The following is an 18,068-nucleotide window of genomic DNA, read 5'->3' as shown; positions in this document are numbered from 1 at the left end:
GAAAAAAGAATAAACCCGCCACTATCAACGACGAAGATCATCCACAGAATAGCATCTTCGCAAGATAATTCACTCTGTGAAAGAAAGCGCAGATTGCAAAAAGGGGTCATCTTCAATCGATTACAAAAGACTGCCGTCGAGAAATATTCGCAGATGCCATCCAGATAATATCTCTGACGACTGTTCGGAGATAATCACTTCTTGCGAGATTCTCTAAAAGGAAACTAAACGCCAGAGATATATGATTAAAATGTCTTGGAGCGTTGCACTGAATTCTCAATTTTGCGCGTGAATTAATCAATCTTGTAACGTTCTCCGCAAATTAATATTATTTATAATTACTCTCTCTTTCTCTCTCTCTCTCTATTACACTAGAATAATTACAGTAACGTAATTATAACACAATTCATCTCAAAAGAACGTTCGACACGTCGATCATGATAGATTGCGCATTAATTGTAGGATAATCGAAATGCCGTCCCACAAGTTTGAATCTCTTCGATCTCCAATTATCGGCGCTTGTCAATAGTATTCCTGATAATTTGCGATAATATTCACGAAAAGTGGTACCCTCTTATAATTAATGCGTATTTCTCCAATGAATTCGAGAATCAAAAAGGATGAATCAAAATACGACTAGAGAGAAATAATATTGCAAAACGAGACGGCTCAGTTGAACCACAAGTTATTGATTATCCATCGAGAGAAACGATTTAAAGCTTTTTTTTTATGAAACTGATATATATATTGTACCATAACTGTAAAAAAATATTCTTTTAAATGTTCACGAGCATGGAAAGAAAAACTCATTTAGGAGCTTGTAGTATATATGTACCTTACTACATATCTTTATAAATCACGCCTATTCCACCAATGCTTTAAGAAAAAAAGAAATAGAGAATTTTACGAAAAATAGAAAATTAAATAATAGAAATATGTATAAGTGAATTTTGACGGTAGTAATATATTTTTTATTTTTTCCTGGTACACTTAAAATATAGTTTAACTTAAAATTAAAATTAGATTTCATATTTTTCTGAAGACATAGCAATTTTTTCAATTTCTTCGAAAATAGAGCTGTGCTATTGTGCAGGACATTTATCGTGCAAATACTGTATTTTTATCCGATAACTTTACTGAAAGAGCTTAATGTCTACTACTGCAAATTCATATGAACAAAAAATGATGGTTATATCATGAGTTAACCTGTGCCGCTCTATGTACAAGAAGTAAATTTTACATGAGATAAATTTATTGTAAAAAAAAAAACAACTAACTTACATTTCAACTTTAATTTCGTTCATTGATATAAAATGAAAATTTATAATAATCAATATTCATAATTAAAGCGTGTGATAAAAGAAGTTCAACAGAGTTTCCTTATTCGAGTGAAAGAGATAATCTATTTTCAGGACTTTCCCTTTAAATGAGATCAAATAAATTTATATAAATAAAATAATAAATTTAACTCAATTAAAAGTTAAAAGTAAGAAGTTTTAAAAGTAAATAGTAGGAGAGACAATTGGCCTTTTTTACGGCGAAGACAGTCTATTCGTCGTACTAACTTATTTGAGGGTATTATCTCTGGTCACTTAGCGAATCAAAAGACAATCTATCGTAAGCGCCAAGAACGAATGAGTGTGGTAAATGAGTTACTGACGAATCTAACAATAAATGAATTGTGACTACTGCTTATAAGATGTCTCACGCATCTATAATAAAATATATCGATCTACCACGGAAAAATCGGCAGATAACTAAATACGGAACAAAAGTTAGAATTGCTTACAGCGTATACAATATTTGAGGAATGTATCAACGTTCGAGTAACTACCTCGCGTGATGCCATACTACAGTGGAACAGAGACTATTATTAACTGCGTGAATCTGTTTAAAGAAAGCTATTTTATGTCCGAAAACATTTATTTCCTAATCTTACGCATATATATCTTAATCATGTAATATCAGAAAATTGTAAGAGAGACAATTGATCATTCTGTTAAAGTTTTGTTAAACAATTAACGAAACATATATTAAATACGAGAGTTAAAATATATGAAAACCATTTACATTTACATTATTACATTAATGACGCGCTTCCTGAGCCGTAGAACAAATTTTCGTTCCTGCGATAATGACGCACCTCGCATACAAACGAGGAAAGAAGTGTCGGCATGATATAAATAATGGTTAACGGTGCAATAAAGTTAAGTAAGAATTAGAACGAGAACAATATGTAATGAATGTGATAGTCGTTCCGTTTAGAATTTTAGAACATTTAGCGTTGTAAATCTACAATAGATGAGTTATTGTGCGAATTGCACGGATATGTACATAAAGTTAATTGTACAATTGTATAAATCGATACCAAAGTTGTATTAATATCAAAGTTGTATAATATCAAAGACGGATATTTTACCGTATAATCAATTGTTAGAGACAGGCAGCTATATTTTGACATTACGTTAAGCTTATTAAATTATTGTTAGTATCTATGAATATACATTCAAGATATACAAGTTTTATTGAAATTTGCGCCAATCGTTCTACCGTTTAGGCTGATCCCTTTCCCGTTTGGTATAGTATAATATACAGGGAATGGAAGTAACTCGTTACTTGTAACGAAGTTACAGTTACAAGTTACTTTTTTGGTAACTTTACTGGTAACTGCGTTACTTTCTTTTTTTGGTAACTGTAACGGTAACGAGTTACATTTTTTGGGTAACGGTAACGAAATTTACAGTTACTTTTGTCGTTACTTTGCACACGATTGAACACGGTTCGATTGGATACATGCTATTTACAGCGCTTATCAATAAGACTTGAAAGCCCTTAGAAATTCGGCCGTTTGATTCAGTAATTATTTTACACTTCTATCTTCTATGTAATACATAGGACATACAAATATTTCAGTTTGCTGCATATTTTACAGGTTTTAGAATTACAAAATTGTGTTTAAAAAAAATTAAAAAATAAATTAAATAATAGTAAAATGAGAAGGGCTACGAACCCAAAAGCGAAACAGTTTAAAAGACGATGACAATAAGTGTCGAAACGTCGTTTGTTTTTATCTTGTTTTATCCATGTTGTTGTTCTAATATATATTTATACATTTAATTACATTGTCATCGTCGTTCTTATCGGAAATAAACTGTTTCATTTTTGGCTCGTAACCCTTCTCATTTTACTTTTATTTAATTTATTATTTGAGCCATTCTACATTGTTTTTTTTTTTTTAATAAAACTATATATATATTTGTCAGTATTACATATAAAAAAAAATGCAAAAGTACATTTTTAAATTGATTTTAAAAAAGTAACGGAAAAGTAACGAAAAGTTATTTTTCAAGTAACGGTAACTGTAACGAGTTACTTTTAAAAAGCGATAACTGTAACTGTAACTAGTTACATTTTTTACTCGGTAACGAGTAACTGTAACTAGTTACTTTTAAAAAGTAACTTTCCATTCCCTGAATTAATATATATATATATATATATATATATAAATATATATATTCAATAAAATTTAATTGTTTCTTTGGTAAAGATTTTGGATCCTTTCCTATCAAGAACATTGAAATAATATAACAAAGTATTAGACTTCGTAAGATAGAGAGATTATATATTACAAATATATCGAATTCTCACACACATTTTATTCCATTTTATTCCATTTTTTATCAATTAAGCTATAATTAATACGAAAAGAAATATATATATATATAATCAAGATTATCCAAAATATATTGCAATATTTAAAAAAATAGATCAGAGTAATCTTAAAATTTCTTAGAGGAAAAAAACCGATTAACAATATATTACTCTCTGTATACAATTATAAAATATGCTACACATAACAAAGAAAGATATTTAACTAATACAACTTGCGCTTTATTTTTTTTAACTTGTTTTTATTCTCGTTATGTCTTACAAATAAATATTAGATATCTGTTTTATATCAAAGACACTACAAGTAAAAAAATATATACATTAATTGAATATGTATCTGTAAAAGATTACTTAGTCTATAATATATTTCTTATTTTTACATTTTATAATACTAAGATGTGTAAAAATTTGATTTTTTTTTATCCATGATTTGATTGTTTTAATTCGATGATTTAACATTTAACTTATGTTGTTAATTTTCTCTTATATCAATTTTTATTCATTTTATTTCTCAATCTAACAGATTTTCTTGCAAAATTGCGTACATTATTCGTACGAATTACCTGCGACTGTTCCTTCTCACTTTGTGATTTTCCTTCATCCTGCATAGTTTCGCCGAAATTTTCGTTATTAAATCCTTTAGCCTCGCTAAGCCCAAGCCGAAGCCGAAGCGACTTTTTCACATTCATTGTTCTATCTGCAATTTTTTCCTCATCACTTAATGCAAATGCCATTTCGCGTTCTCGTTTTCTAGGAGTCCAAGTTGTCAGATCTTTATCTGTCTTCATATTTTCTTTTTCGGATTTCGTTCCAGTAGCATACTCTTCCATCACTTCATTTAATTGTTCGTAGTTTAATTTTTCTATAAAAAGAAAAATTCGTTCATAAAGATTTCAATAATTCTAGTACAGAAAAACAACTGTAAAAAGAAAAATAATTTTTATTTAGACTTTTTTATATATTATAACAAATTATTTACCATAATTATCCTCAATGTTGTTAACATCATCTACAATTAAATCTATATTTTCATCGTGTAATTCTTTCTGCCACCTATCTCTAGGTTTGAAATGTGCAACATGTTTGTTTGAGCTATACTTTGTGTTACTTCTATTTCTGTTAAATAAACTCGTTTGTTCTTCATTCTTTGTTTCTACATTAATAATTTCAGAAACTGATTTTGCAATATCAATACCTATTTCATTCTTCAAAACATCACATTGTCTCGGATGATTATTAGAAGTTATTTTTTCATGTTTTAAAATACTTTCAGAAGACAATTCTTCGGTTTTTATATTTTCCATTTTTATAGTAGGATTAAATGAATCCGGGCTAGTTATATTTGAATTATTTGAAATATCATGATTAAAAACACATTGATCATCGTTAGATAAAGTATCTAGTTCAACAGTTACAAAATCCATAGGACATTTTCTAGATTGCAAAGGATAAGACATGTTCGAATTCGAGTCTTCAATATAATTAATAGAATCTAATGACAGAAAATTACTTATTTGACGATCTTCAAAAGTCAGTTTGTTTTCTGTAACACAATCATTATGTAAAACATCTGAATTTTCTTCATTTAATATGTTGCGTTCAACAGAAATTTTTTGTGGATCATTGTTATGTTTTAGTCTTACAACTAATTTGTCAAAACTTTCCTTATTTGTAGCCACTAAAAATAAAAAAAATTAAGTTTATAATATTTATATTCCAAACATCTGCAAGTAATTTACAGAGAATACTTACAATACTCTTTTCTCTTTTGTTCTATAATATTATCTTCAGTGTTTCTAGTGATATTCGAAAAAATACTCTAAAAAAATGTAATATATCTAAAATATAGAGCAATATACATCTAGAAAAATTCTAAATCAAATGTTGAAAACTCTGTTATGTATAAAAGACTATATTTACATTTGACTTTTGTACTTTCTTCTCCAAATCCTCTTCTTCTTCACATTGCTTAATTAATTCTGATATAGGTCTTGGAAACATTTTATCACATTCTGCATTATAAAGAATTGTATATCTCTGTAGTCTATTTTGTAATGCTTTTTTATCTCCTTGAGATGACAAACCTAATTCTTTCAGTCTTTTTCGTATGACATTATCTTTCATTAAACTATATACTAATTTTGGCAGTGGTTTACGTTTCAGTTCACTTCTGGAAATAAACAATTATTTTAGGAAGATTTGACATTCTGATACTAGTTTTTTTAAACTTGATACTTTTTTTTTAAACTTGAGAAATTAATACAAGAGGTGCTTACTTTTTAGGTTGATCCTTTGTATTTTCCCTCCTTAAACAATCATCTAAATGCCTATTTATATTACTTTGGGGCACTTCCACTTTGCACACTGGACAGTTAACTATCTGACGATTTTCCTCTTTTTGAAAACCCTTTCTACTCTTTGGAGTAAATATTGAAGGAATTCTAGAATCTGTACTAGTGCTAGGAGTAGACACATCTTGCTGATTGTCTTTTTGTCTGGGAGGTGTGGTATTACCAGACATAAGCATTGAATTATCCAAATGATTGCATGATACATTAAGAATGTCTTGTTCGTTCTTACACTCAACTCCAGAATTTGCGTTTTTGACAGTAATTAATTTTTTATGATATTTTTCGTCATGTTTTTCTTTAAAATTCAAGTATTGAATGATAATCTCATCCACTAGTTTGTTCTTCCTTAAATCTTTCTCAAAGATTTCCTCAAAACAAATTGGACATTGGGTCTTGTGATGCAGATACTTCCTAATACACAACGAACAATCTAGACATATAAGACACAGAATATATATATATGTAAAAAGTAATTGTAACAAGATTTCTTCGTAAAATTACTCACAACTGTGAGAGCAAGAGGTTATTACACTCGTGTCCATGTAATCGTAGCATATCCCACATTGCAGTAACGCATCAATACGCTGTAATAACAAAAAAATATAAATACAGGTCATTTCACATTCTTTCTATTACCTCTCTCTTTTTATTAACTAAAATCACTTTTTTGGTACCTTTAACTCCACGTATTCTGTCGACCACATTGTTAATCTCGAGTTTAAAATTAAGGAAATAATTCAATGTCATTGAGTACCATCACTTTGTATCACTTCTACAATCCAAACCGTGATTATCATTAACAGACTCATATGGATCTAGTACTACTGTATAGATCCATTTTAATTTATTTGAATAAATCTGATGGATCCTACTCCACAGTCCACGGACGTAGTCCTTTTATGATGGTCTGTGACTCCCAGTGGCTCCTCTGTGATAGCCGGCAAAGCGAGGATAGTAAATAATGACATATAACCACAGATGTAGTATAGACATCTGTGCATATAACAGATGGCAGTCATGTTTCTGTTCCCTGTTCCTTTTATTCTGCGTAGCTCTTACTCCAATATAAATTTTAACCTATCAGAACATGTATACTAGAATGAACGCTTTCTAATAGGTTGACAACTCTTAATCCCCGTTTCTATAGTGCTTTTTATTTGTGTTTCCAGCTTTACCTGATATATCATAGGTCTGTTTTCTGGCTGAACTAGTGTACACTTTTAGAACTTAAAATGAGATAGGTATATGTTTGATATTTGTAGAAAGCAAGAAAGAGAGTTCTAGTTCAATCATCGAGTTCAATCCATATTCCATGGTTCAATCTAGTACAGAAAGAGAAAATAGACCACTTGACTAATCTATCTTGATCAGATTCTTTTTAACTGTTTTTTTTTTTGCTGCTTTTGAAACGATTGTTGATCGACCAGAATATTTTGGATTGAATTTACTCTTATCAAAGTAATTTCTAAATAAATAATGGGCATTGTGCGGTTAGTACATTCACTCAGGAATAGAAAGGACACGCTGTCACGGTATTCATATACTGCTTTGCTCCACGAGTTAAAATCGAATCACGATATAAGGTTATATTTTACAGATTTGTCCTCAAGTCCACCCTTGTAGGCAGTGTTGTTTACTACAGCATTCAACAAGGTCTATGGTCTAAATCCGAGGATAGCGTGCAGTTGTACGGGAAGATTTACAATAATATCGCACCTTACGTTAAGGATAATATTCCTAAGGAAGTCATCAATGAAGTGAGCTCTATTGCAGTTGATAAACAATATTTATTTATGTCTCAGTTCTAAGCAGAATCGTAAGACTCGTAACTTGTTCTCATAAAGCTTGTAAGAACTTATGACTAGTATTCTAATTTTATTATACATATTGTAGTATATACAATAAGAAGTACAATTATTCATAAATATCTACTTAACTTTTTAAATTAATAGTAAATTATAGCTAATAAGAAGCTGCTTGTAAAGATATTGTATAAAAGTATAACTCTTAAAAGTTTTTTTAAATTTTATGAGGACGTGAGCCTTCTAATTCTACTTAAAATTTAGACATTATTAGCATCATTAGAGTTAAGGGTATGTTTTCACACTTATATGCTGTAAGCATCAGTTTATCCTTATTGTCTATCAAATAATAAATAAAGATAAATGATGCTAACAAGCACTGTAAGTACAAAATGAAATATATCCTAAAACTCAATTATATCAATTACTTATAGAAATTATTATTATTATCATTACTGTTAATTAGATGTTAAAACTATAGTCATATGTTCATTTGTATATGTGGCAATATTATTAGTTTTCTACTTTGCATTATGAATTTTTGTTTCAACACTTATTAGATTCATTTAAAAAATAGAGATATTAAATTGTATAGCTACCACCGTTGCCAAGTACCAGTGACCTCTCCAATTCTCTCAAATCATCATGGAATAAAGGAGTCATAGCAAGCATGAAATTCCTGTCTGAGACTCCAACTTATGTAACCACCGGTGTGCAGAATATTTCAGAAACTATACAGGGTTACATAGAACAACAAAGCGTATCTGAGAAAAGTCAATAGCGTTTTCTAATCTTATATTGTGGATTTTAGGAAAACATAACATTATTGAGTATCATTGAACTGTTAGCTTTATTCCTGCCAGGTTAATTTATACATCTATATGCTATTAACTCTTTATGATTTTTCTTATTAACTTATTATATATTTAATAAAAATTTTATTGTAGTTAAATCAGTCTTTTGTGTTAATTATTAATTACATATATTGATAAACAATCATTATTTATTATTAAATATTAATGTGACAATATTAAATTAAATCAATTTTTGTAACTACAATACAATAATCGATGATTTAAGTTGTTTATATATTAATTTATAATGTAATATCATTTCAACACATGGAAATAATTAAGACACAATCCATGGGTTATATACATGTATGAATATTTATTCGTTCTCAAATGTTATACAAACTGTCGCCAATTATAAATCTCGCTCGATATTTACACGCTTAAATAACATTAACATGAGTTAACATAATAATTTATATTAACTTACGTTAACAAAATTCAATTCCCTGAAATTCAAAGTGATACTGATACGTCTGATTTCCAACCTATGATCAGATGAATATAAAAATTAAAAGACTGCGAAGATTAAGAATGTGCAACTAAATGCGAATTTTATCATGAGTCACAGTACATACTGGTCCCCAAAATAGTGATAGTATTATGTAACTATGTTACAACAATACTTAATCGTAATGTAATCATAGCAAATATATATCGTGCCTAGTATATGTTAAAAGGAACGATAAGATAAAGATAAAACGTGCGATAACGAGTCAAAGATGTATTCGCAAAAGTCCGTATATGCAATCTTAAATGCCGATACAAGTAATCTCGTGACGTCAAAAATAAACTTTTTTTGTTTTTAACAACAATATAGTAATATCTCTCGTGAAGTCTTCTAATATTTTAACGTACAAGAAATTGAGCTTCCTTGATCCTTCAACCGACTAGTTATGCAGGTCCTGCCTGTTCTTCATCCTCAGAAATGGACCCAACTCGGTAACTCTTAATTTTTGTAAATTTGACCCGACTGTAACGTTCTTTTTCTGAAATTTATAATTTTCTTGTACCTTGTTGGAAAAAGGATTACAATCAGTCATCGATTAAAGGATCAAAAATCGATATAAACGATGCCGCGCGCAATTCAAACTCTCCAATTTTTATTTTTTTTAAAAACTTGTAAGTACGCTTATATTTATATTGTATACATCTATCTTCCATATATATGTGTATATATGGAGGATAGGTGTATATATATATATATATATATATATATATATGTATAATTATTCTTTTTTTTGTAAATTTAACGGGTGACTGTGGAACAAGATCCACTAGTACGGTGCACAGCTCTCGAGGTACGGCTCACTTTCTAGGCTGCTGAATAATAATGGGGCGCGAACAATGCGCCGGCCGTGCGTCATGAGTCGGTATGGGTTTCTCATGAAAGTGTTGTACAGCTTCTGGTGGAAAATCTGCGTTTCCTTTGGCCGGAGCGCCGCTGATCATTATTGTTTTTGGCGGACTGAAAACGTTAAAAATTCTTTTCTCATTTTCTATATACCACTAAAGATAGAATATTAAATAATACTGAATTATAGATACTTTATGTTGCTTTTTACAATATTTTATAATAACACTAAAACTACCGATAAAGTTGCTAAAGGTACCAATTTGGTAATTTCTTATTCTTGTTCGGTCAATAAAGAATATTTTAATATTATCAGAATTATATTTATATTACATTCACATATTTACAATATTTTGTATTATGTATCCAATACAAAAATAACCTCGAAAATTCTATGTAGCGTTTTAAAATTGATATATAGATATACACTCAGAAAACATTATAATAGTAATTAAAATGATTCTAGAATAGCCGACATATCTTTGCAATATATATTTATATTTGGTGATAATATTAAAGATATTATTTAGTCTTCTCAATGTTTTTATTGTAAATGATAATAGATGTAATGATGTATTACAAGACATAAACTGAAATAATTTGATATCAGATGAATAAAGGTATACTCATGCTGTGTTAAGCAAACATTTCAAACGATATGATATATCACTATCGATTGTAAACAGAGATTAATATGATTGATGAATTTTATTTCGAAAACATATGTTATACATTTTCCAATGTTTTTGAAATTTTACACTTCGTAATTAATCGTCAAATTATATTTAAATTCATCTGTTTTCGTTTGGTGCTTCGCATAAATATAGTTCGATTCTCTCCGTGTAAATATTTTTTAAATATAACTCACGTTTGTTTTCGATTGCGCAACATTGCAAATTATGCGGAGCACCGATAATCACACTTATCAGAATTGAAGTCGCAGGAATGGATTAAGTAACGAAATCGCAATTTTTATGTCTTGCAATTCTTTCATTTCATATCTAAGAATATAGAAAAAAAAAGAACGGACATTGGATACGCCATATGTTTGATATACTGCAAGCTAGATTATATATAGGCAGAATCGGTAATGGCGGAGATCCAGAGGAATAATTATGTGTGTTATTAAAAATATGAGCAATAGCAATGTATAGTTATAAAGCATATAGAAATGCAATAAAAATTACAGTTATAAAAGAAATATGTATCATATTTATCATCAACTGATTGATAGTAATATCTAAAAAATTGATCTATAAATGTAAAGATTGATACTATTAGATTATGGAAAGAAAAGTAATGTCATATTCAGCTTAAAATTATACGTACATATATTCATTGAAAATGAATAAAATTTAAAATTTCTATTTTTAAAAAGTTGCTATATTTTTTTGTATTTCTGTGAGTTTCTGTAATTAAATTTTTACATACAATTAAAAACTATGTTCAGCCTTTGTTCATAAACTAAACAAAATAAACTTTTTTTTTCACTTTGTGAACCAAAAAGAAAATTGCAAAAAATTTCAATTATCTCTTCTAAATATTCCTAAGATTTTTTGTTACTGAGTTATTTACTGATTTAAAAAAGAAGAGCATTCTAACTTTAATTGCGCAAAACTATTAAAAATCATCCGCGTGTGTACCACAATTAAAGAAATTAGTTCTTTAAAAAAGAAAAGTTGAATCTTTGTTCTATTGAAGGTGCAATTATAATTTTTTTTTAAAATAAAATATATAAAATTGAACTAAATATATGACATTCCTTTTAACCATTGAACAATGGTCTAAGTATATGTAAAAATTACAGAAACTCAAAATATAGTGATTTTTCGAAAATAGAGATTTTAAGCTTAAATCTCCTATTTAAATTTCAAATTTCATTTATTTTTAATGAATATATTTTGTATATAATTTTGATCTAAAAATACATTTTCCTTTTAATCAATATTAATAGTATATTAATATTTTTATTATCTTTTAAGTAACAGATAGTAAAATTTAATAATTTAATAATAAATAAAATAAACAATATCTTTTCAAAATGTTAATTAAATTATATATTTATTGATCTTAATTCATAATAAGAATATATTTTTTATGCTAAAGGAACATATGGAAACTATTAACATTTTTTGTTACTAATTTTATTTTTTTTAAGAATTCTGCAGAATCGAGTTCAAAACTATGAAAAATAATATTGTAAAATATAAAATTATTCCAAATCATTAACTATTTAAAAATTAAAAAATGTTTCTCAGAATGATCAGAACCATATGTTTCAGTTTATGAGTTATATATCAGATTGTTGAAGAACTCAATCTGAACGTTATTAAATTTTTCATTTCGTCCCCCCATCTGCCCCTCGAAAATTGATTCTGTATAGTGAACCACTGTCTGCAGCCGTCTTTCGATGCCGGAATAAGCCGTTAATTATCGAATCTACGTCGAAGGACGACTGTTTTAGCATGTCACTACGACAAATATGGTACATCTAGAGTGAGATCTACTGCGGTTATGTTCCAAATTTACTGCCAGCGCTTGAAAATGTTACAGTTTACGTTACGCGCACTATAGATTTTCAGTACAGATAGTCAATTTTGGAAAATAGCCTTCACCTGCTAGACGGCCTGCTCTCCTCGACATCTTTGCTAGGCTTTGTCTCGCGTTCATCCTTCTTGTGTTGTGTTATCCTCATACCACCCGCTTTTACTGAAAAAAAGAGACAAAAGTCGCGCGAGAAACGCGCGACCCGGCATTAGGAAAACAAACTTCAGCAAAGTACGACCTTGGAAATCGGATCGCGATCGACAGGTGGCACGTCACGGCCATGAATTACGAATGCGAATCCTAACCCGTTTTCCTGCGTATTTCCACAGGGCAAACGAGGAATGCGGAAGAGGAAAATCACTAACCTGCCGGGGGATGACCGCCCTTCAGTTTACATTCGTCCGCGCTGCTTGACATCCCGTTGTCTTTACGTCAATCAAAACCTCAACTGAATTCCCGTCACAATATGCTGCAAATTGCTGACACAACGCAATACACACTGATTCTCTCTCTTTCTCGCCACTCCAGTGGCGATAGCATTCAACTCCACAGCTTCGACTCCCCGAGTTCTGACGCGACGCCTTCGTGTGTGTCGAATGCTAGGGGGGGGGGGGGAAAGGTTGTTACCACACATATGTCGCTTATATTTCTCTCGCGATATCTCGTCTTGAATATACATTATACACGACGGCGGATATATGCAAGATAAAGCGATCTATGCGCGTGTTAATACGAAGAAATATAAACAGATAATAAATTTAATATAAATTCGTATAATCCACATATCTATACTTAAATTTTCTTACTTTTATGTAAGTTTAAATTTATATCATGTATTATTAAAATTAAAAGATTATTTTTAAAAGTGTAATAAAAATATTTGTAAAGTATTCTTTTTTTTTATATTTTTATATCAAATAATGTGCACTTAACAGCAAATAGTAATAATCTATCTAATAGTAAAATAGTATTAAATAATTTTTTTAATTATTTAAATTATTTAATACTTTAATTTGAGAATGTCTAACTGTGAAACTTATTTAGATAGTTTAGATACTTGATTAATTTAAATTCAAGATTGAAAACCAAATTATATTAATATCGTTTTATATTCAATGTACCAGTTAGTAAACATGATCTAATTATTGAAATGGCAAAAATTTTAAATATTAAGACTTTGATAATATGCACAACTTTAAATAAATTCCCTGTTCATAAAAATTGAATAAGATAAATTAATTTAGAATCGTGTATATAAATCAAAAGCTTAATATTTAAAATTTTTGTCGTTTTACTTAATAATTAGATCATGTCTACTAATTGGTACGTTTACCTTATTACATGATTATGGGCAAACAGATTTTGAAATATTAGTTGATAAAATTGAACAATAGTAACAGAAATGTTACTTATATGTTAATTTATTATAAATTACACAAATAGAAATCATATCGTTTTATTGCATAAACGATTAATACCTGCATATACAGTATATATTTAATAATTAAATCTAGGAAGTGCTTGTTGAAGGTTCTGCTAACTTATCAGCATGGTACGCATAATGTAAATCCTTGGAATCTTGATCCGAGATATGCACCCAGCCAGTTGATTTCATGTGATATACTGTAATGTAAAATTATATATTAAAGCATTGCTTTATACATATTATAAAATTACACTACAACACCTCTTATTTATTTTATAACCAACCTCTTATGATACCGCCAGAATAGGCATCTCTGTGTGTGGCATGATAGATCGCTCTTCTTCCAAGTTCATAGGCCTGTTCATCAGTCAAATCCCACCGGTAACCAGAATCCAAAACACCAAACGCGAATACAGATCCAGAACCGACGCTGAAAACTTTTCCCGGAGTACGAGTACCCTCAGAATCGACATAGTAAAGTCCAGGGCCGCGCTTGTCCCATCCAGCCAGCATCATACCTACAAGATTACATAAATGTCCTATAACATCTAAATCTTTAGTCTAATGACTTTCAAGTGCATGATATATCATTTTATATAATAAGACTGGTTCATATATAATAAAGATAATTATCTATAAGAAGCATATAAGCCTACACTTAGATGTTGGTGTGAAAAAAATACCAACCATAGTGTAGGCTTATATACTCCTTAGAAATAATTATATGCTCCTTATAGATAATTATTGTAATACCATTTTGTAATTGTTTACCAAATGTTAAAGGATAAAATGATGTGTCATATTTTATATGCAATTTACAGAGAGAGAGAGAGAGAGAGAGAACTAGGAAAATATCTTACCAATACTCAGTCCCATTCCTTTGAAATTATAAATCATGTTTGACAAAAGTTTACTTGCTGCTGCGATAGAGATTCGCTCTCTGTTTCTGAGTTCATACATGCGACATTGCTTTGCTAATACTCGATCCCAGTAAACGCAATCAGCAGCACCACCAGCCAGAGTTCCAAGAAGATAATCATTGATCTCCACTATCTTCTTCATGGTAGACGAGCCTGAAGATCAAAATAAAAATGGATTAATTTTTGTCATAAATGTATAGATATTATCAACCGATGGTGAATTTGGCACATATGCACTGACTCTGTTTTAGTACTGCCCTGACATAGTGCAATTACAAAATCACTAGTACTACACTGTCAGTGCAACATTTCTTGAATTTTTTCAGTTTATTCGGTTGATCCGAATATAAATTCAGCACTATACTAGGTCAGATTTCATTTGCTAAATATGACAATCTAAATACACTGATACAGTACGCATAAGCCAAGTGACACTGAAAAAGTTTACACTCAGTACGTCCTAGTGCAATTTACCAAATCCATCATAAAATATACAATGAACTTTACCAATAAATTGTCCTCCAGTTGCACGTGAATCAACTGCTAGAACAATACCACCCTGATATTGGAAACCCAAAGTTGTGGTTCCATGGTCAAATTTGATTTTCAGACTCTTTCCAGTTTCATCAGTGCCATTAACTATTTGGCCAAGAGTTTCAGCTGGCTGTAACATAAAAAAACATTTGAAAAATAAGTTATTTTTCAAAATAATACGTTATTTTTTAAGATTTTAACATAAAAGCATTCAAGTATATAAAATATAATTCTAGAAAGTTTTATTTGTTGTTAATTTAAAGAATGATGTTTGTTCAAATTAGACATAAAAATAACCTAAAAATAATTGTGTATTGAAAGAGAATCGTAAAAGAAATTCAGGGAGTTTAATTATTATTGATATTAGTAACATTATTAATAACTGCCACACGACGTGATAATGATTGTTTATGTTAATTTAAGAAATTTTAAGTGTAATTTCCGTGTGTGAAATACGTGTGATTTGCATGATGCTGCAAATTTTGATCATAATCGTTATTGCAGGCTTACGTTTATGAACGGTGGTATCGCCAGATGAAGGTTGTTGGAGAAATTTCTGGTATATGTCTTGACTTCGTTGACGACCTTATCATTTTCTTGCGAATAACCAAAATCAGTAGAAGATTTGATTCCACAAACATCAACGAGAGCCATTTTACCCGAATGTTGACCACCGTCGACTACTTTGGACTGCTTGACTGCTTGTCATTCGTTCATCGTCATCTCAGTTCTGCCTGCTTCCAACAGAGAACGCTTGCGTCAATGCGCTCGAAAATCAATTTTGAATTTTCTTGCCTAGGATCCGCATGAATTGGAATGTTGATTTTTTCTAAACAGATCTTGTTACGCTCGAATTGTACGAATCTGCCTAAGATCACATTAAAAAATATTAGTATCTAATATGGATATTTTTCTTTATACTTACAACTATTAGAAATATGAATATTTATTTATATTTATTCTTATTTTATTTGCATACGTCTTCTTATAGACCTCTTGGACGCTTTCTTATGATAAGCTCGTCCAGTTCATAACTGAGCTGCGTACTACACTTTTACCTCTTGAATTGCAAGATATCTTGAGAAACAATTTTATATATATGAACATATTTTATATAGAATTATACTATACATTATATCAAATGTCATTTTTATATATAATTTTATGTAATTCTATATAATAAATAATATATTGTTATAATATTTTCAACATAACACTTATTAAATTTCAAATTGCTATAATATTTCGTACTATATAAGAGAAGGTACTGAAAAAAGGAACTCTAACTGTAACTTCCTTACAAATAACGAGTTATATACTTCTCAATCCTAGCTGATTTTTTAAATATGTGATAAAACATTTAATATTTCGTGTATTTGAAAAAATGATTTTTCTTAATATATTTCGTATAATTAGGAAAAAATTATAATTTTTTACGATGCACTTTGATGATATTCTTGTCTTAATCTACAAGATACAAATATGTTGATAAAATTTGTAAAACTAAAAATAATTAATAAGTAGCACTTATCTAATGGTGTAATCTAAGTTTGGACTTTTCCAAACGAAAGATTTTGATTTTGTTATATTTAAAAGAAAAAATAATCTTAATAAAAGCGTTTTTACCAAATATACTTATAAAAGGATATGTTTAATGAAGATAAAATAATTGGATGTGATTTTGTTCATTATAATGACAATAAAAATGGGCGAGTTTTTTAATTCGATTAATCAATCGCATTGTGCACAAATGTAATTTTGTTTCATAAAAGCTGTATTTACGCATAAAAACTCTCTCTATATGTATGTAAATAAATGATTTTATGTATTATTCAATGATATAACATCACATTTAATTCGAGTAAATGCTTACATAATGTTTCCAGACAGCACAGTAATATTTAAAAAATGTATTTAAAACGTACATATTGGACGTTTAGACATATATTAATAAAAATATCCAAATTAGATCAATGAATATTTTAAAAACATTTAAAAAAACATCCAGTGTTACCATTTTAGACTTCTTAAAAACGTTCATTTTAGGATGCAATGGATTAAAACTGGACTAAATTAATATATTAAACTAATTTTAGATCACAATCCAGACAAATTTGCACGCTGGAAGCAAAAAATTCCTAACTCTTATCATTGCGAGCAGCAAGCTATTACTGTTTGACGCATGCTGTCTGAATTTTAAGCTTTAATTTGGTAAATTTTCACGTTATCAGAGGTAACAAAAGTAAAACTCCTCGTGCAATTTTAAAAAAATGTTTACTTGACAAGTCAGCGAAAGCAACACGTCGCGAGCAGACTTAGAAAATTTTTTCTATGAGATAAACATTTTTTTAATGTTTAAATGTAAACATACTTCGAACGTTGAATAACGTACGTTTTTAAAACATTCGTATTGAGTTCATGGACGTTTGGACCAGATTGAAACTAAGCCTGGATGTCTAATGGATATTCTGTACTATCTAGGTTGGAATGCATCTGAAAAATATTGGAATGCATTTTAAAAATAATCCCTTGTACACACATATAATATTCGTTACTTAATTGCATTATATATTTATTTATATATATATATAAATACTTAAAAATATTTAATACC

General features: G+C 29.2%; 4 protein-coding genes across 5 annotated transcripts; 1 reads left to right on the top strand and 3 right to left on the bottom strand.

Moving 5' to 3' along the window:
- Positions 1-100: 100 nt before the first annotated feature.
- LOC108771491 (E3 ubiquitin-protein ligase RAD18) lies at positions 101-6,714 on the bottom strand. The gene is made up of 7 exons (XM_018536809.1): positions 6,526-6,714; positions 5,946-6,450; positions 5,590-5,839; positions 5,422-5,488; positions 4,649-5,347; positions 4,233-4,531; positions 101-213 (listed from the first exon to the last, which is right to left on the bottom strand). Exons 1-7 carry the CDS (start codon positions 6,635-6,637, stop codon positions 121-123), a joined length of 2,025 nt encoding a protein of 674 aa, XP_018392311.1. The 5' UTR covers positions 6,638-6,714; the 3' UTR covers positions 101-120.
- A 636-nt stretch (positions 6,715-7,350) lies between these two features.
- LOC108771462 (MICOS complex subunit MIC13) lies at positions 7,351-8,680 on the top strand. Of its 2 annotated transcripts, none has more exons than XM_018536764.1 (3): positions 7,351-7,552; positions 7,618-7,777; positions 8,418-8,680. In XM_018536764.1, the coding sequence occupies exons 1-3, from the start codon at positions 7,497-7,499 to the stop codon at positions 8,601-8,603; spliced, it is 402 nt and encodes a 133-aa protein (XP_018392266.1). In that variant the 5' UTR covers positions 7,351-7,496; the 3' UTR covers positions 8,604-8,680. The 2 variants fall into 2 exon arrangements, with proteins under 2 accessions (XP_018392266.1, XP_018392268.1); XM_018536766.1 differs by having other exon boundaries at positions 7,355-7,510.
- A 1,184-nt stretch (positions 8,681-9,864) lies between these two features.
- LOC108771463 (death-associated protein 1) lies at positions 9,865-13,168 on the bottom strand. The gene is made up of 3 exons (XM_018536767.1): positions 12,940-13,168; positions 12,643-12,736; positions 9,865-10,141 (listed from the first exon to the last, which is right to left on the bottom strand). Exons 1-3 carry the CDS (start codon positions 12,989-12,991, stop codon positions 9,982-9,984), a joined length of 306 nt encoding a protein of 101 aa, XP_018392269.1. The 5' UTR covers positions 12,992-13,168; the 3' UTR covers positions 9,865-9,981.
- An 889-nt stretch (positions 13,169-14,057) lies between these two features.
- Positions 14,058-16,108, bottom strand: Prosbeta5 (Proteasome beta5 subunit). The gene is made up of 5 exons (XM_018536763.1): positions 15,965-16,108; positions 15,428-15,584; positions 14,861-15,073; positions 14,285-14,518; positions 14,058-14,197 (listed from the first exon to the last, which is right to left on the bottom strand). The coding sequence occupies exons 1-5, from the start codon at positions 16,106-16,108 to the stop codon at positions 14,085-14,087; spliced, it is 861 nt and encodes a 286-aa protein (XP_018392265.1). The 3' UTR covers positions 14,058-14,084.
- Between the last annotated feature and the right edge of the window lie 1,960 nt (positions 16,109-18,068).

The sequence above is a fragment of the Cyphomyrmex costatus genome, unplaced genomic scaffold (assembly GCF_001594065.2).
Source record: "Cyphomyrmex costatus isolate MS0001 unplaced genomic scaffold, Ccosl1.0 scaffold159, whole genome shotgun sequence".
NCBI lineage: Eukaryota > Metazoa > Arthropoda > Insecta > Hymenoptera > Formicidae > Cyphomyrmex > Cyphomyrmex costatus.
This window is presented reverse-complemented; position numbering and strand designations above follow the sequence as displayed.